At 33.8% G+C, this 12,718-nt stretch overlaps 1 protein-coding gene across 8 annotated transcripts in view; it reads right to left on the reverse strand.

The window, feature by feature from the left end:
• Positions 1–1,221: 1,221 nt before the first annotated feature.
• The window catches only part of PRPF40A (pre-mRNA processing factor 40A), a 57,910-nt gene continuing 46,413 nt past the window's right edge, over positions 1,222–12,718 (reverse strand). For 4 of the 8 annotated variants that reach the window (XM_090279886.1, XM_090279869.1, XM_090279923.1 and 1 more), the window contains 10 exons: positions 9,420–9,534; positions 9,161–9,252; positions 8,939–9,055; positions 8,280–8,417; positions 7,832–7,927; positions 5,859–5,945; positions 5,678–5,774; positions 5,529–5,590; positions 4,581–4,715; positions 1,222–3,147 (listed from right to left, as the gene is read on the reverse strand). In XM_090279886.1, the coding sequence (XP_090136012.1) occupies positions 3,055–3,147; positions 4,581–4,715; positions 5,529–5,590; positions 5,678–5,774; positions 5,859–5,945; positions 7,832–7,927; positions 8,280–8,417; positions 8,939–9,055; positions 9,161–9,252; positions 9,420–9,534 (1,032 nt within the window). In that variant the 3' untranslated portion in view covers positions 1,222–3,054. Of the gene's footprint in view, positions 3,148–4,580; positions 4,716–5,528; positions 5,591–5,677; positions 5,775–5,858; positions 5,946–7,831; positions 7,928–8,279; positions 8,418–8,938; positions 9,056–9,160; positions 9,265–9,419; positions 9,535–12,718 lie in introns of all 8 variants that reach the window. The other 4 variants (XM_090279878.1, XM_090279859.1, XM_090279914.1 and 1 more) reach the window with 1 other exon arrangement.

Genomic DNA, 12,718 nt, shown 5'->3' on the forward strand with positions numbered 1-12,718 from the left:
AAACTTTAAAAACAGCATTTATCACTCTTCCCTGGATACTGCTTGATTAGAAACAGTTTTCTCTCCAAATAGGATCTATGCTTAAAAAAGGTCTTTGTATAAAAGGGAGCACCCCTTTTAGGATGCAAAAATAAAAGTGGCTGCTGCCTAGTCAGCAGGCAAACAATGGAAGAAAACCAGAATCACCTAAGACTAATGCTTCTTAATACAGGACACAGACTTTTGGTAACTGAATGAAAAATATGGACCTTCTTTCCAGAAAATGTACATAGACGTTTGAGGAGTGTTTAGTTTCTTCATTCTACCATTACAATCAAATTGCCTTACTCTAGGCCTTACATCCTTTTCATTTTATAGTATTATGAGGCCCAATTAGCAAAAGTCAAAAGAGCTATGATACTTTTTTGATCATTTTCAGATTTACTGGAAGGCATAAAAAGTACTTTTATTGTTGAGAAACATGAGTAATCTATATGCTGAAGCTACTTTTGGATAATAACAAAAAATGCCGTTATTGTGTTAAAAAAAAAGGATTTTTTTTTTTTTTTTTACTTTAAAGCAGTAAGTTGTTTAAATACACTTGGGAAAAGTGCAATGAATTCTTCACACTTGATTAAATTAACTTTTCATACAAATTCAATTTTCCCACATAGGAATTATAGACTCAAGAAAATAAAAACATCAGGTATTTGAAATTGCTATTTTGACTGTTAAGTATGAAATTAATATTAGTGAATTTAACCCAATAATTTGTTAATGAGGAAAGATGAACCCTCAACATCTACCTAAGTCTGAGACTTAACTGAAAAAGTAGACATTCTGTTTCAATATCTGTTCAATTCTAATGGAACCAGCATTTTAAAGCATTTCACTTTTAGCAGAGTGAAGATTTTGAAACCTAAAATTTTAATCTAATTGGTTAAAAATACTAAGAATTTTCCCATCACCTGTGCCTTCAGACTGGACAGTATCTTTCTGGCAACTAAATCTCATTTGATGGTATCATCAAAGGGTGGTAGACAAGGATTGTAGTCACTTTAATAACATCTCTTATAATAAGGATGTTGGATTTTGATTTGTAATTTGTTCACTAGTTTTGTTTTAGGTAAAATAATTTTCATGGGTGAACTATAGGGAAACTTGAATTTGTATTGTCCTGTAGGGATCTGAGGTTGTGATAAGACAGTGTAAGAAATACAGAAATTTATTTTGAGGACATGCTAAAACACATCAAACAGTTTTTTATTTAAATAGAAAAATCAAAACTTTGAAGTTGTACTTTAAAAAATCATCATTAATAGAATTAAAACATTTTACAGATTCTAAATTCTCTTGGGAAACATCACTAGTATTTCTGCCAGTATCATATACGTATTTTAAAGATTTTACCACTGAATTCCATGTCAGGTGTTAGACATGATTGGCAATATTAACTATCATTATAACAGGACCTCTGAAAATTAAGTGTAGGTGAATCCCTGTTTAAGTAGTTGTTTTGGTTCTAATATACAATAGGAGACTCAAGCAAGGAACTTGATTACTTCACATTTTCTAAAAATAATGGTTCTCACTTTCTACAAAGTCATATCATATTTCACATCAGAAAAGTAGGGAGAACTTGAGAAACCTACCCCCACCCACTGCCTTTTTTTGAAGCTTTCAACTGGACAGATTTAATTGAAACAGAGAGGGATGGGAAAAAGTCATTCTGTCAATTCCACTTTTCAAATTCATTAGGATGATGAAAAACAAAATAAAACGAACATTTGTGTATCCATTAAAACAAAACAAAACCTAAGATAAACCAAAAAATATGTACTAAAATTTACTATTAAAAAAAAAATCCTGCACTGAAGGAATACAGTATAAATTACATTACCAACTTTCAAAAGTTAGCATGTAATAAGTATTCTAGCTTCAAACCATTGCCTCTCTAAAGTATTCTGTAGAAATTCAAAGATCAAAAACAAATACAGGGGCCTGAAATGCACTGATTATATTAAAAAAGGAAAGTGATTTAGCTATGTGGGTAAGTGGAAGCAAAATTTCAGGGATTTAGTTTCTTTATATTTAAATGATCATACAATTTTTTTAAAAGCTGAGCAGTTTATGTAGAAATAAATACTAGTACACGCTAGAAGAGAAGGTTTAATAATTGATAAAAATGTACAAAAATATTCAAATCAGAAATGCTTTAGAATGTGTACCACGAAGTCAATACTTCTCAGTGAGTAGGGAAGGTAAAAGCCTTCCTCAATGAAAAAAATGAGAGAAGATCGAATTAAAAATAAAAGAAAAAGACAATTGTTAAAGAAAATGTTTAAGTCAACATTGATTTTTGTTTTAGACAAGGATATTGCAACTATCACTTTAAAGTTTGGTGGCACATTCTTTAGTAGGTCCTTAAGGCAATATATTTAAACTAATCTACAATTTGACTTGATGTTAAAGTTTAAAACATCACCTCAAAATAATGCCCTCACAATAGCCTTTTAAAATGTATTCAGATGTTTCATAAAAAATAATGGTGGCTTTATTATAGCAGTGCTCACTAGCACCACTACAGTTAAGGGTCTATCAGGTCTTCATTAAGAACACCTATTTCTGGGTTCACCATAAAAGATCAGATTAGCTTCAACCAGTTGGGTAGTGCACAAAAAAAGTTTTTTCAGTTGCTGGTGTTTTTTTGGTACGAGTAAATATAAAAAAAAAAGTTTCATTATATCTTCAAATCATCTTAACGACTTAGGCTTTAGAACAAAGTAGAGACATCTGCAGTTATCAGTAAATTGCCACCTTTAATCCATCCTGCAGTGCCCTAAGAAAGGGTCACAGAGAAACAGTTATGACCGTATGAAAATATGATTCTTGTTACAGAATCAAAAGTTATTTTCAATTTCCTTTGCTTTTATAAAGTCCACAATAACAATACTTAAATGCACTTTTTTCCCTGTGATATAATTAAAACCCAGTGTTATTTCAATTGAACTTAAAATAGAGTCCTTGGTCTGCATTAGACTTTAAATCATACTGTAAACATATATTTGGTATAATTTATTGATCATCATCCAGTTGCTCCAAAAGGGTCCTTCTGCGCTTTTCCAATTCCCCTTCACTCAGTTCACTGCCAGAAGTATCCCAATTACCCTAAAAAGACATTGGATAGAATTACATTTCATATTGGTACTCAAAAGTAAGGTTAAGGAATAATTAATTCTTTTTTTGAAAAAAGAATCCAAAGCTCTATGAATTCTCTTTCACAGAAACAGATACATCATATAGTTTAATGACTTACTACTTCTTTCCCCAAAGCCTATCAATGGGCTGCTAACTAAGTTTATATACCTTGGTTATATTAGGAGAGACTCTTAATTTAGAATGAGGTTTTTAAGTAAACAATCTATAAATCAGGGAAAATGGTACATACCAGTTTCTTTTCCTTCCTCTTACACAATTGATTATGAAACATCCTCTTTCCATTTAATGGAAGTCAGGTGTTCATTTCTTATGCACTATATTTCTTGCTAATCTGCAGATTCTAAGTTGTTTTATGAGTGTTTTATATTATAAAAATGTATGCTTAGTACAAACGTTCAAGGTTTGTGAGCAGCACAGGACTTAGGCTGAAGAAAAAATTCAAACAAAAATAGTAATGCATTATTTGTGAGAAACAATCTTTGAAAAGTGGAGAGTTCACCTATCCCCTTTCCCTTCAGGAATTTCATTTACCCTACTATCAGGGAGAAGAACTGTTATGCTGCTAATAGGTATAGAGGAAATACTCATTTTTCCCCAAGGATGTGCAGGACTCACCAGTGCAGCCTTTAAAACAAACAAGCAAGCAAACAAATACCCTCCACCTTATAGTAACTGAATCAGAATATCCAGTGGGAGAGCCAGGGCTTGTCCACATGGTTTAAACTCTCCACTGGTAATTCTCAGCATAATCCTTGCTAAGCCCACGGCATTTCAGGGAAGAATGGCAAGGCTGAGAAGATTTGTGCCATTATGCTATGATTAGTATATATGTATACAAACATGCCTGCATATGGGAATATAAGGACTAATTACATAATTTGATATTAAGAGTATTAATTTTTGCTTCTAGTTCCCTCCTATTTGCCCTCACCTCTTATCCCAATGATTATTTCCAAGTTATTGGAATGTTACCTTTTGAAACCAGATAACAACAATGACAACTGTGAGTATATGGAGGGAGAACCCTGATTTGAGTCTCTTAAATTTTATATTCCTTAAAGTCAGGTAGACAATGTGCAGTTGCACTTCTTAGTAAGAATGCATAACACAGAAGACCATATCTTCCTTTCTTAGTTACAACAATAGCTATGGAATGCTATTTTCTTTTTAAGGAATATAAGATTTAGGACTCTCCAACTGGGTCATTTATGACCACATATATTAGAAAACTATTTTGTCTGAAAGGCAGTTAACTGAACTTTCATTGTCTTCTTTAATGGTAGTAGACCTCAAAAAAGTCTTTAAACACCATCAGAATTTTAATAATAGTCTCCATTTTTGTATTTTAAAAATAATAGTATGAAAGGATACTAAATACTCACAGAAGAATCCTTTCCAGTCTTTTTCTTAGGTGATTTGTGTTTTGATTCTGATCTTTGTCTAGTTCTGTCTTTTTCACTATCCCGGTCTTTTTCTTTTTTATCCTTCTCTCGCTCAGCATCTGACTCTGGAGAGTCCTGTGTAAATAAAAAAAGTTAGCATTTCATAAAGACAAATCCCCATATAGGTAATATTTAGGAAAATCCACATATAACAAAGTATGTGTTCCCACAGCATTGAAATTTAAATCGTTAAGCTCAAGGATTCTATAACATTTCGGAAGATTCATGGAGGAAGTGACCTTTTCTGCAGAAAGGACGACATTCTGACAAGGGTAATATACACCACTAAAAGAGATTCACTAATGGATGAAGGTACATTTCCACACACCCAGTAAAATATTACTTATTGTGAACATAAGATGCTGTGATTAGCTCAATCACATATTAGGTTGACAGCTGTATAATAAATTCTTCACTCAAGTTTGCGACTGAGCAGCAGCAATTATTTAAAATGTAATGTCAGTGTTTAAACAAGCAGTCCTTCATTAGATATGCATAAATTCAAGCCAGCAGCATGAAAAGAATCTCATTCAACAGGTTTGTGGTAACATCCAGGTCCTTACATTCTGAAAAAGACCCCTAGGTGTACCTAAGGTTAAGTAGCTCTAAACAACAGCTGTAACACACATAAAACACAAAGACCTGCATCTTTCTCTAAGATAACTTAAAAAAACAGAGTGGAAATCTTAATACTGTGTGTAATTTTTAATTTTTTCCAAAGCTCACCAAAAGATTTTAATGGAAGATTAAGATAAAGATCAACTACAAACCTCTTGAATTTAGGCCCACATATACTGTTGGACCACAGAGTAGTAGACAGAAAAGGTTCTACTGCCACTAGGGAAGTTAAGGGCAAAATCCTACTGTAAAAATTAAAAAACTGCTTACAGACTTATGTCTCCTCTTCTTGCTTTTCTTCTTGTGTTTTTTTGACTTCTTGTAACTTCTCTCTAAGCAGCGTGAAAAAGAAAACTGTGTCAGAATTTGAGATTATCGAAGTGTCAATGATTTTAATCAAATTAAAAGATAACGCTTACCAGACTCAGCACTGGAAGAATGTTCTGAAGCAGAACGAGACTCTGATCGCTGTCTTTTTTTCTTTGTATGGCTGTCGTCGTCATCTGAATCTGACCCCTAAACAATACAAATAATTTTATTCATAATGATGCTCATAAATGTTTCAATACACTTATGACGCCATCTAATAAACTTCCTTACCGATCGAGAGCGGGAACGTTTCCTGTGGTGTTTTTTCGATTTTTTAGAATGTTTCTTGTTCTTTGAATGATGATGTTGACATTCATGCTACAGGAGCAAAGAAAAAAATATTCAGAAGTTCACATTTACTTTAGACATTAGATCATCAAGAATTTTTAAAAACTATACAATTAAGTTCATTTTGCATATTTAGGATGTGCTCCTTCGAAACTGTGTAAAGAATTATAATCACTTAAAAGGTTCTCTTCTGATCCCTCTTAACTATCATTTAGATTGCTAAACACAACAATGTTTAAAAATATTAATAAAGTACTTTCTGTAGGAGTGAAAAGGGTGTGGGTTAGCAGGCATAACTGATATACTACAGGAAGGTATAATTTACAGAACAGTTACATTGCTTTCAAAAACAATGGAATACAATTGCATTCAGACATGGTTTTCTCATGGCTCAATACCAAGGTAAAGAACTACCTCAGAGCTGTCCTTGAACTAATAGAGGCTGATCTCAGAATAAATACAAAATCTACTCATTTCTTTTCACACAGGAGCATTCCCTTCTCACCCAAGACATCCATCCATAGGCACCATAACTGCACGTGAAATCAAAAACAAAAAGTGCTGTCTCTGTGGATTTTAACTCTTATTATCAGGCTAGCAGGAATAAGGAAATGCTACAGTATAAACTCCTTGCCCCCAACATAGCTATAGCTTTGAAAATAAAGTTTGCTTCAGTTTACAAGAGGAAATGGAAAATATGGCTTCGGAGGGACTTCCGTTTTGTCACTGAATGCTAATTTTTCCTTTTCTACCTCAAGGCCCAGAATATTGGGTTCCAAAAACCTATTCTAATGGGTTCAGCCATTCCCTGTACTACCAACTTTATCTCCATTTATGACCTCACCATTTTACCCCCAGCACAGATCATGAAAGAATCAGGGGAAAATGTTAACACAATTAAATGTACATTCTAGAACTTGAAAATATTGTTAAAATGATGATTCTGATTCAGGAATTCTGCTGATGGGGTCTGAGGTTCTGCATTTCTGACAAGCTCCAAGTTACTACAGATAATGCTAGTCAAAAACACAGTAGAAAAGATCTAGAGGCAACTGGGAAACAATATGGAGTACATGGGGGTATATTAACAGAGCAAACTTGTCCATATTGGTATTCATCAAGAACAATAAATACAATGAAACAGTCAATCAATCACTATGCAACATTGTAGTAAATACATGCCAGTTTTCAGACTGTTGTAAAACTGTCGGTTTGTCTATAACTGGCAGCATAGCATGTTTGTTAAAAGTATTGACTCTGGAGTCAAACAGCCTGTGTTGGATCCCTTCCTGTAAATTCTTTCTCTTTGCCTCAGTCTACTCATCTTTAACTTCATAGGATTACTGTGAGGATTCCATTCATATATGTAATACTTGTTTAACAATTAGAACTGCCTGGCTCACACAGGAATGAATTACTATATACAAGTGCCTACCTGAAATCTTCATCAAAATACCCTTATTCAGCAAATAAAGTAACTTGCAATTTTATCATTACTCTAACAAAACTTATTTCACTATTTTTCAGAATGCCCCCTGAGTTTTCAATACATCTAATGTAGTATAATATTTTAAGTATATGCTTAGAATCTTAAAAAGCGGAAAACAGTTTTTGTTTTCTTTAGGTTTACTAGTCAGTCGATACGGCTGCTAAACTGAATTTCTAAAACATTGTAAAAATATGAAACAAATATGAATAGTCTCCAAACAAATCTTCATATTCCCATGCAAGTTATATTTGTTTCACTTAAAAGCAGTTTCTATTTAAAAGAGAAAAAAAAGAAATGCCTAAGTATCGCAGGTAACTACATTTGTATAAAAGCAGTGTAATTTAAGAAATATACTTATCATTCTGAATTCCTTAATTTTTAAAAAAAATTTTATATAGTTTGTATTTCAGCCAGTTACGAAAATTACCTCAAGCACATGCATAAAATCTTTAAATATTCGTTTTCTTTCAGACTCTAGAGTTATATCCTCAAATGCTGGCTCTTTTACAAATCTCTCCCGGATCTGAAAATTTCAGACATGCAATAAATACATTAATGCCGAAAACGCACACCAATATGATCCCCCCCCAAAACAAAACAAAAAAAAAACAAAAAAACCAGCACATGAAAAATGTGACAGTCCATTCCCCTCAAACTCTATGATTTTCTTTACTCTGAAATCCATACCATTTTTAACAAATATTGCTAAATGCAGTCACAGCTGACTTTATACTTTTAATCTAGTCTCAATATATCTAATAAAGTCTACTAATAACTTCAGCTTATTTTTGTGGCTATAGATGACAAAAACTAAAAGTAATATTTTCAATTGTAAAGGAAATAATTCATTAGGAAAAATTCAAAAATATACATACATCTTCCCAGACAGCATCCAGTTCTATTGGAGGAGTAGCTTGTTTCAACATACTCTTAAATGCAGATTCTTTCCGTTTCATCTTTCGAGCCTCCTCTTTTTCTCTTTCACGTTCACGAGCTTCTGCCTTTTCTAGTAACTTTTAGAAAATCATTTAATCAGTTACAGTAGTACAATAATTTTGGTTAGTTGAAGCAATTCATTATTATTAAAGAGTTTATTTATTTATTTTTAGAGAGTAAGGGAGAAAGAAAGGGAGAGAAACATCAGATTGGTACCTTCCACACATGCCCCGACAGTACCAAACCTGCAACCCAAGAATGTGCCCTGACCAGGAGTCAAACCAGTGACCTTTCACTTTGTGGGACAATGCCCAACCAACTGAGCTGCACTAGTCAGGGCTTGTGACTTTTAATTTAAGTATTCTCCCATTATTTATGTTAAGATCCAATTTATAACACCAGTTGAGCAGAGCTTAACATCAGCCCATCATCTAAATATATTATTTTCTTTTACCTTACCCTGAAAGACTATCTACTACTTTATGAAATCCTACTCCTATTCCCTTATTCCAGTATCCTACAACTTAAGTACTTTTAGTTGAATACGTTAAAAACTGTACTATTAAATTTGTTTATGATAGTAAAGACAATAACTTACACTATTAAAAGCCAACTTAATATTTCCAGCATCTAATGTGGTTGATCTTTTAGTTGAACTGATTACTGCCACAAAGTCTTCAAAAGTAGTATTTACTTCAACTACAAATCCTTTATCCTAAAGAAACCCAGAAATCTTGTTAATAACACATATATCAAAGAAACACAAAGTCAATTTTTAAAATACACCACAGATTAAGTGTATAGTAAGTATACTATTTACCTTTAGAATGTCTTTTATTATTTTCTTCTCATCATGATAACGTGCTTTAAGATCCTCAACATAAAACTTGAAAAGGTCAAGTGCAGTTGATCCTAATGAAAAAACTAAAGAAGTCAAAAGCTAGCTCTAACTAAAGAGCTGCAATTATTTTTTTGTTTATAAAACAAAATAAAGTGCCCCTCCTTCCCATTTCTCAACACAACCCCATGGCCCATTCCAACTACTATCATAACTAAGTTACGGAAGAAAAGAATCTCACCCGGCTGACCAAGCATATTAGTGAATCTAATGTCAGAACTAATTGTTGGATACAATTCCATCCAAGATGACATAGAATGCAGTTGTCCATGTTCATGTAATTCATCTAAAAATATCTGGAAAAAAATGAAGAACCGTTAATAACATCAACAACAAACCCCATTATATTGAAGTCATCTCTGAGGACTTCAGAAAAATATTAGTGTACCATGAACATATGTTAAAAACACAGCAATATTCAAAACTCTTCTACCAATATTATCGCTAATATGCTTAGGAGTAAACATTAAGGTGGCTCCTTGATGAAAGTATAATCCGCTTTGAGGCGCAAAAAAAAAAAGTATTTTGTACTTCAAAGAAAAGGACCTTTGAAAAGCTACATTATCTTTCCAGGCTTTAGTATATTGTCCTGTAAGATGGAATATCATCTCCAGTTTTTTTTTTAAATAAGATATAAAGGTAAAAGTAAACTTAAAATATTGGGTATTATCTATCTCAAATGATGATGCTAAAGAATGTGTATGCATGTTTCCTGTAAAATATACTTTTTGTTTTTAACATAGTGCCTGATATGTTCTGGGTGTTTTTATATTTTATTTGATTTTCTAAACAAACATGGACCTCTTAAGAGGAAGACATGTAATTTTACCAAAGTAATACATTAAGTATTTTGGGGAGTTAGGATTCAACCCCTATATCTGATTTGAAAACCTATTTCCACTCTGTATTACTACCTTAATTTCAAATCTTCCTATGCTTATTTTAATTTCTCTTCTTCATTCTTTTATACTATTTGCAGATTATCAGGGCACCATATTAGGACGTTAGCACTCAGAATTTCCTGCTTTTCCAAATCCTTAGGGAGTTTAATCCTATAAATAAATGTTCCTAAAGAACAATGACCCCAAATTTTGCTTCTAAAATTCCTAAACCTGCAGTATTCAATATGGTAGCCACTGGTTAAATGTAGCTTTTCAGTACATGAAATGTGACTAGTCTGAATTGAGGTGTGTAATCCATGTATAGCACACAATGATTTTGAAGATTAGCAAAAAATATCAATTAAAAAAATACTGCATATTAAATGGTAATATTTTGGATATACTGGGTGAAAGAAAAGATTATTAAAATTAAAAATTAACAAAAAATTAAAATCGCGTATGTTGTACACAAATTTTTATTGGATAGCACTGTCCTGAGTAACACCAGACATAGGTAACTCCTCTTCGAACAATAAGCATGTCCATATTCTTGTATTTCCAACATTCTTTTCTCTAATTTATTACCTATCCTTCTGTTCCTATCCTTCCTACAACATAAATGCTACCTTAATCCAACCACTATTGTGTTCCTCACTTGCTCCCTCTTTTGAGTCTCTCAAGTACCTCAGAAATCATCTGCAATGATGCTCTCTAGGATCTTTGAATCCACCTCACTCTATTATACCTGTTTTGCTAGTATTTGTTTCACTTTCAGGATACTAAGATCTGAAAAGTCTAAAATTTTGATATTGAAACCATTTCAATAGTGAATCCCTAACCTGAGTGAAAATTACAATTACCTGGATTGTTTTTTAAAATTCTGATTTAAAGCTGGATATTTGTAATTTACTTTTTAAAGACCACTAGATGACTGATATGAATTCAGGTTTGAAAACCATTATGCTAAAATTCTATGGTTCTTACTCCTTTTATTTACTAATCCCATCTTAGAGAGTGGGGTGGGGCAGGAGCCTGGTATTTAACATTATAGAAGGCTACTGCACAGCCATTCTCGGCGGTGCAGATAGACTCTCAAGAAGCTACGCCATCGTCTCTCCAGACGGACGGCTGCCGATGACGAGAAGGCTAGCTGCTTCAAAGCTGTCTGAGCCTGGTATTTCTCCTTCCCTTAGCAGGGAGGTTCCCAACCTTGGTGTTACAGTAGAATGAGTAGCTGAGGGGAAATAAAGGCAGAGCCCTCATCACTGTAATCTAACAACAGAAGAGGCTAGAAGCAGAGGGAGACATGTCTCACCGACTAACTCAGCAGTCCTAAATCTGGTCCTATAATATTGCCAGGTATTACATTACAAGAAAACACCCTGCTAACACAGGAGGAGGAGGAAGGAAGTTCTTTAAATTCTAGGTATCCTTTCCACTATCTGGGAGAGAAAGCTTTTGAAACTAGTCATCCCAAGGCCAGAAAGGTAGGAGAGGGTCCATGGTGCCCAAAGAAAATGCCCATAAAACAATTATGATTAACTACCTGCCTCCTGTCATGCATGCAAAATGAACAAAGGGAGTCTGGAGCAAGGTAAGGATTCAAGCTAACAGACCCCCACACATACCTAAGTTTGGGTAGTCACATCCCCCTGAGAAAGCTGGTACCACCTTTATTCGTCAAATATGTAACTTCTTCACCCCCGTCCCACCAACTATGTAAGTCCTCAGAACAAAGGACTCTCTTGGCTCTCATGGCGCTCTTGGCCCTCTCACCACTGGGCCTCCAGCCACCCTAGGGCAAGCACATTACCCAGGCCTTTGGCCACTCTTGCTTTTGCTCTCCCATTCACTAACAAACTTTGTATGCATCCTACCAGGTTTGCTGATCTGTAATTCCTTACTGTGTCTTAGAAAAGAACCAGGGTTTCTCTGGTAACATTGGCACTCACTGCCTCCTAGCCAATTTCATATATTTTTTTCCCCTCCTCTCCTTCCGACTCCTTATGTTGTTCATAATGTACCTATTCATATATATCAGTGGTTCTCAACCTTCCTAATGCCACAACCCTTTAATACAGTTCCTCATGTTGTGGTGACCTCCAACCATAAAATTATTTCCGTTGATACTTCATAACTGTAATTTTGTTACTGTTATGAATCATAATGTAAATATCTGATATGCAGGATGTATTTTGTTACAAATTGAACATAATTAAAGCATAGTAATTAATCACAAAAATATGTAATTATATCTGTGTTTTCCGATGGTTTTAGGTGACCCCTGTGAAAGGGTCGTTCGACCCCCAAAGGGGTCACGACCCACAGGTTGAGAACCGCTGATATATATGCTTAATTTCCAAACCTCCTAAGACTTTGCTTAATGAGAGATACCTCTATCATTCGATTCTTTCTTCATTCTATCTCGACTGATGTCTCTTACTCAAGGAAAGCCATTCTCTTATCCCTGAACTCACTTGAATTTTATCATTAAAATATCTGCAAGAAAGGTCTAATTTTGTCTCTGTTTACTTTTACCCTACTAAATACCTTAAATGCTACACCTAAAAGTATTCTTTTAGTCTTATTTCAAATTCTT

The sequence above is a fragment of the Furipterus horrens genome, unplaced genomic scaffold (genome assembly GCF_987537825.1).
Source record: "Furipterus horrens unplaced genomic scaffold, mFurHor1.1.pri manual_scaffold_1, whole genome shotgun sequence".
In the NCBI taxonomy this organism is placed as follows: domain Eukaryota; kingdom Metazoa; phylum Chordata; class Mammalia; order Chiroptera; family Furipteridae; genus Furipterus; species Furipterus horrens.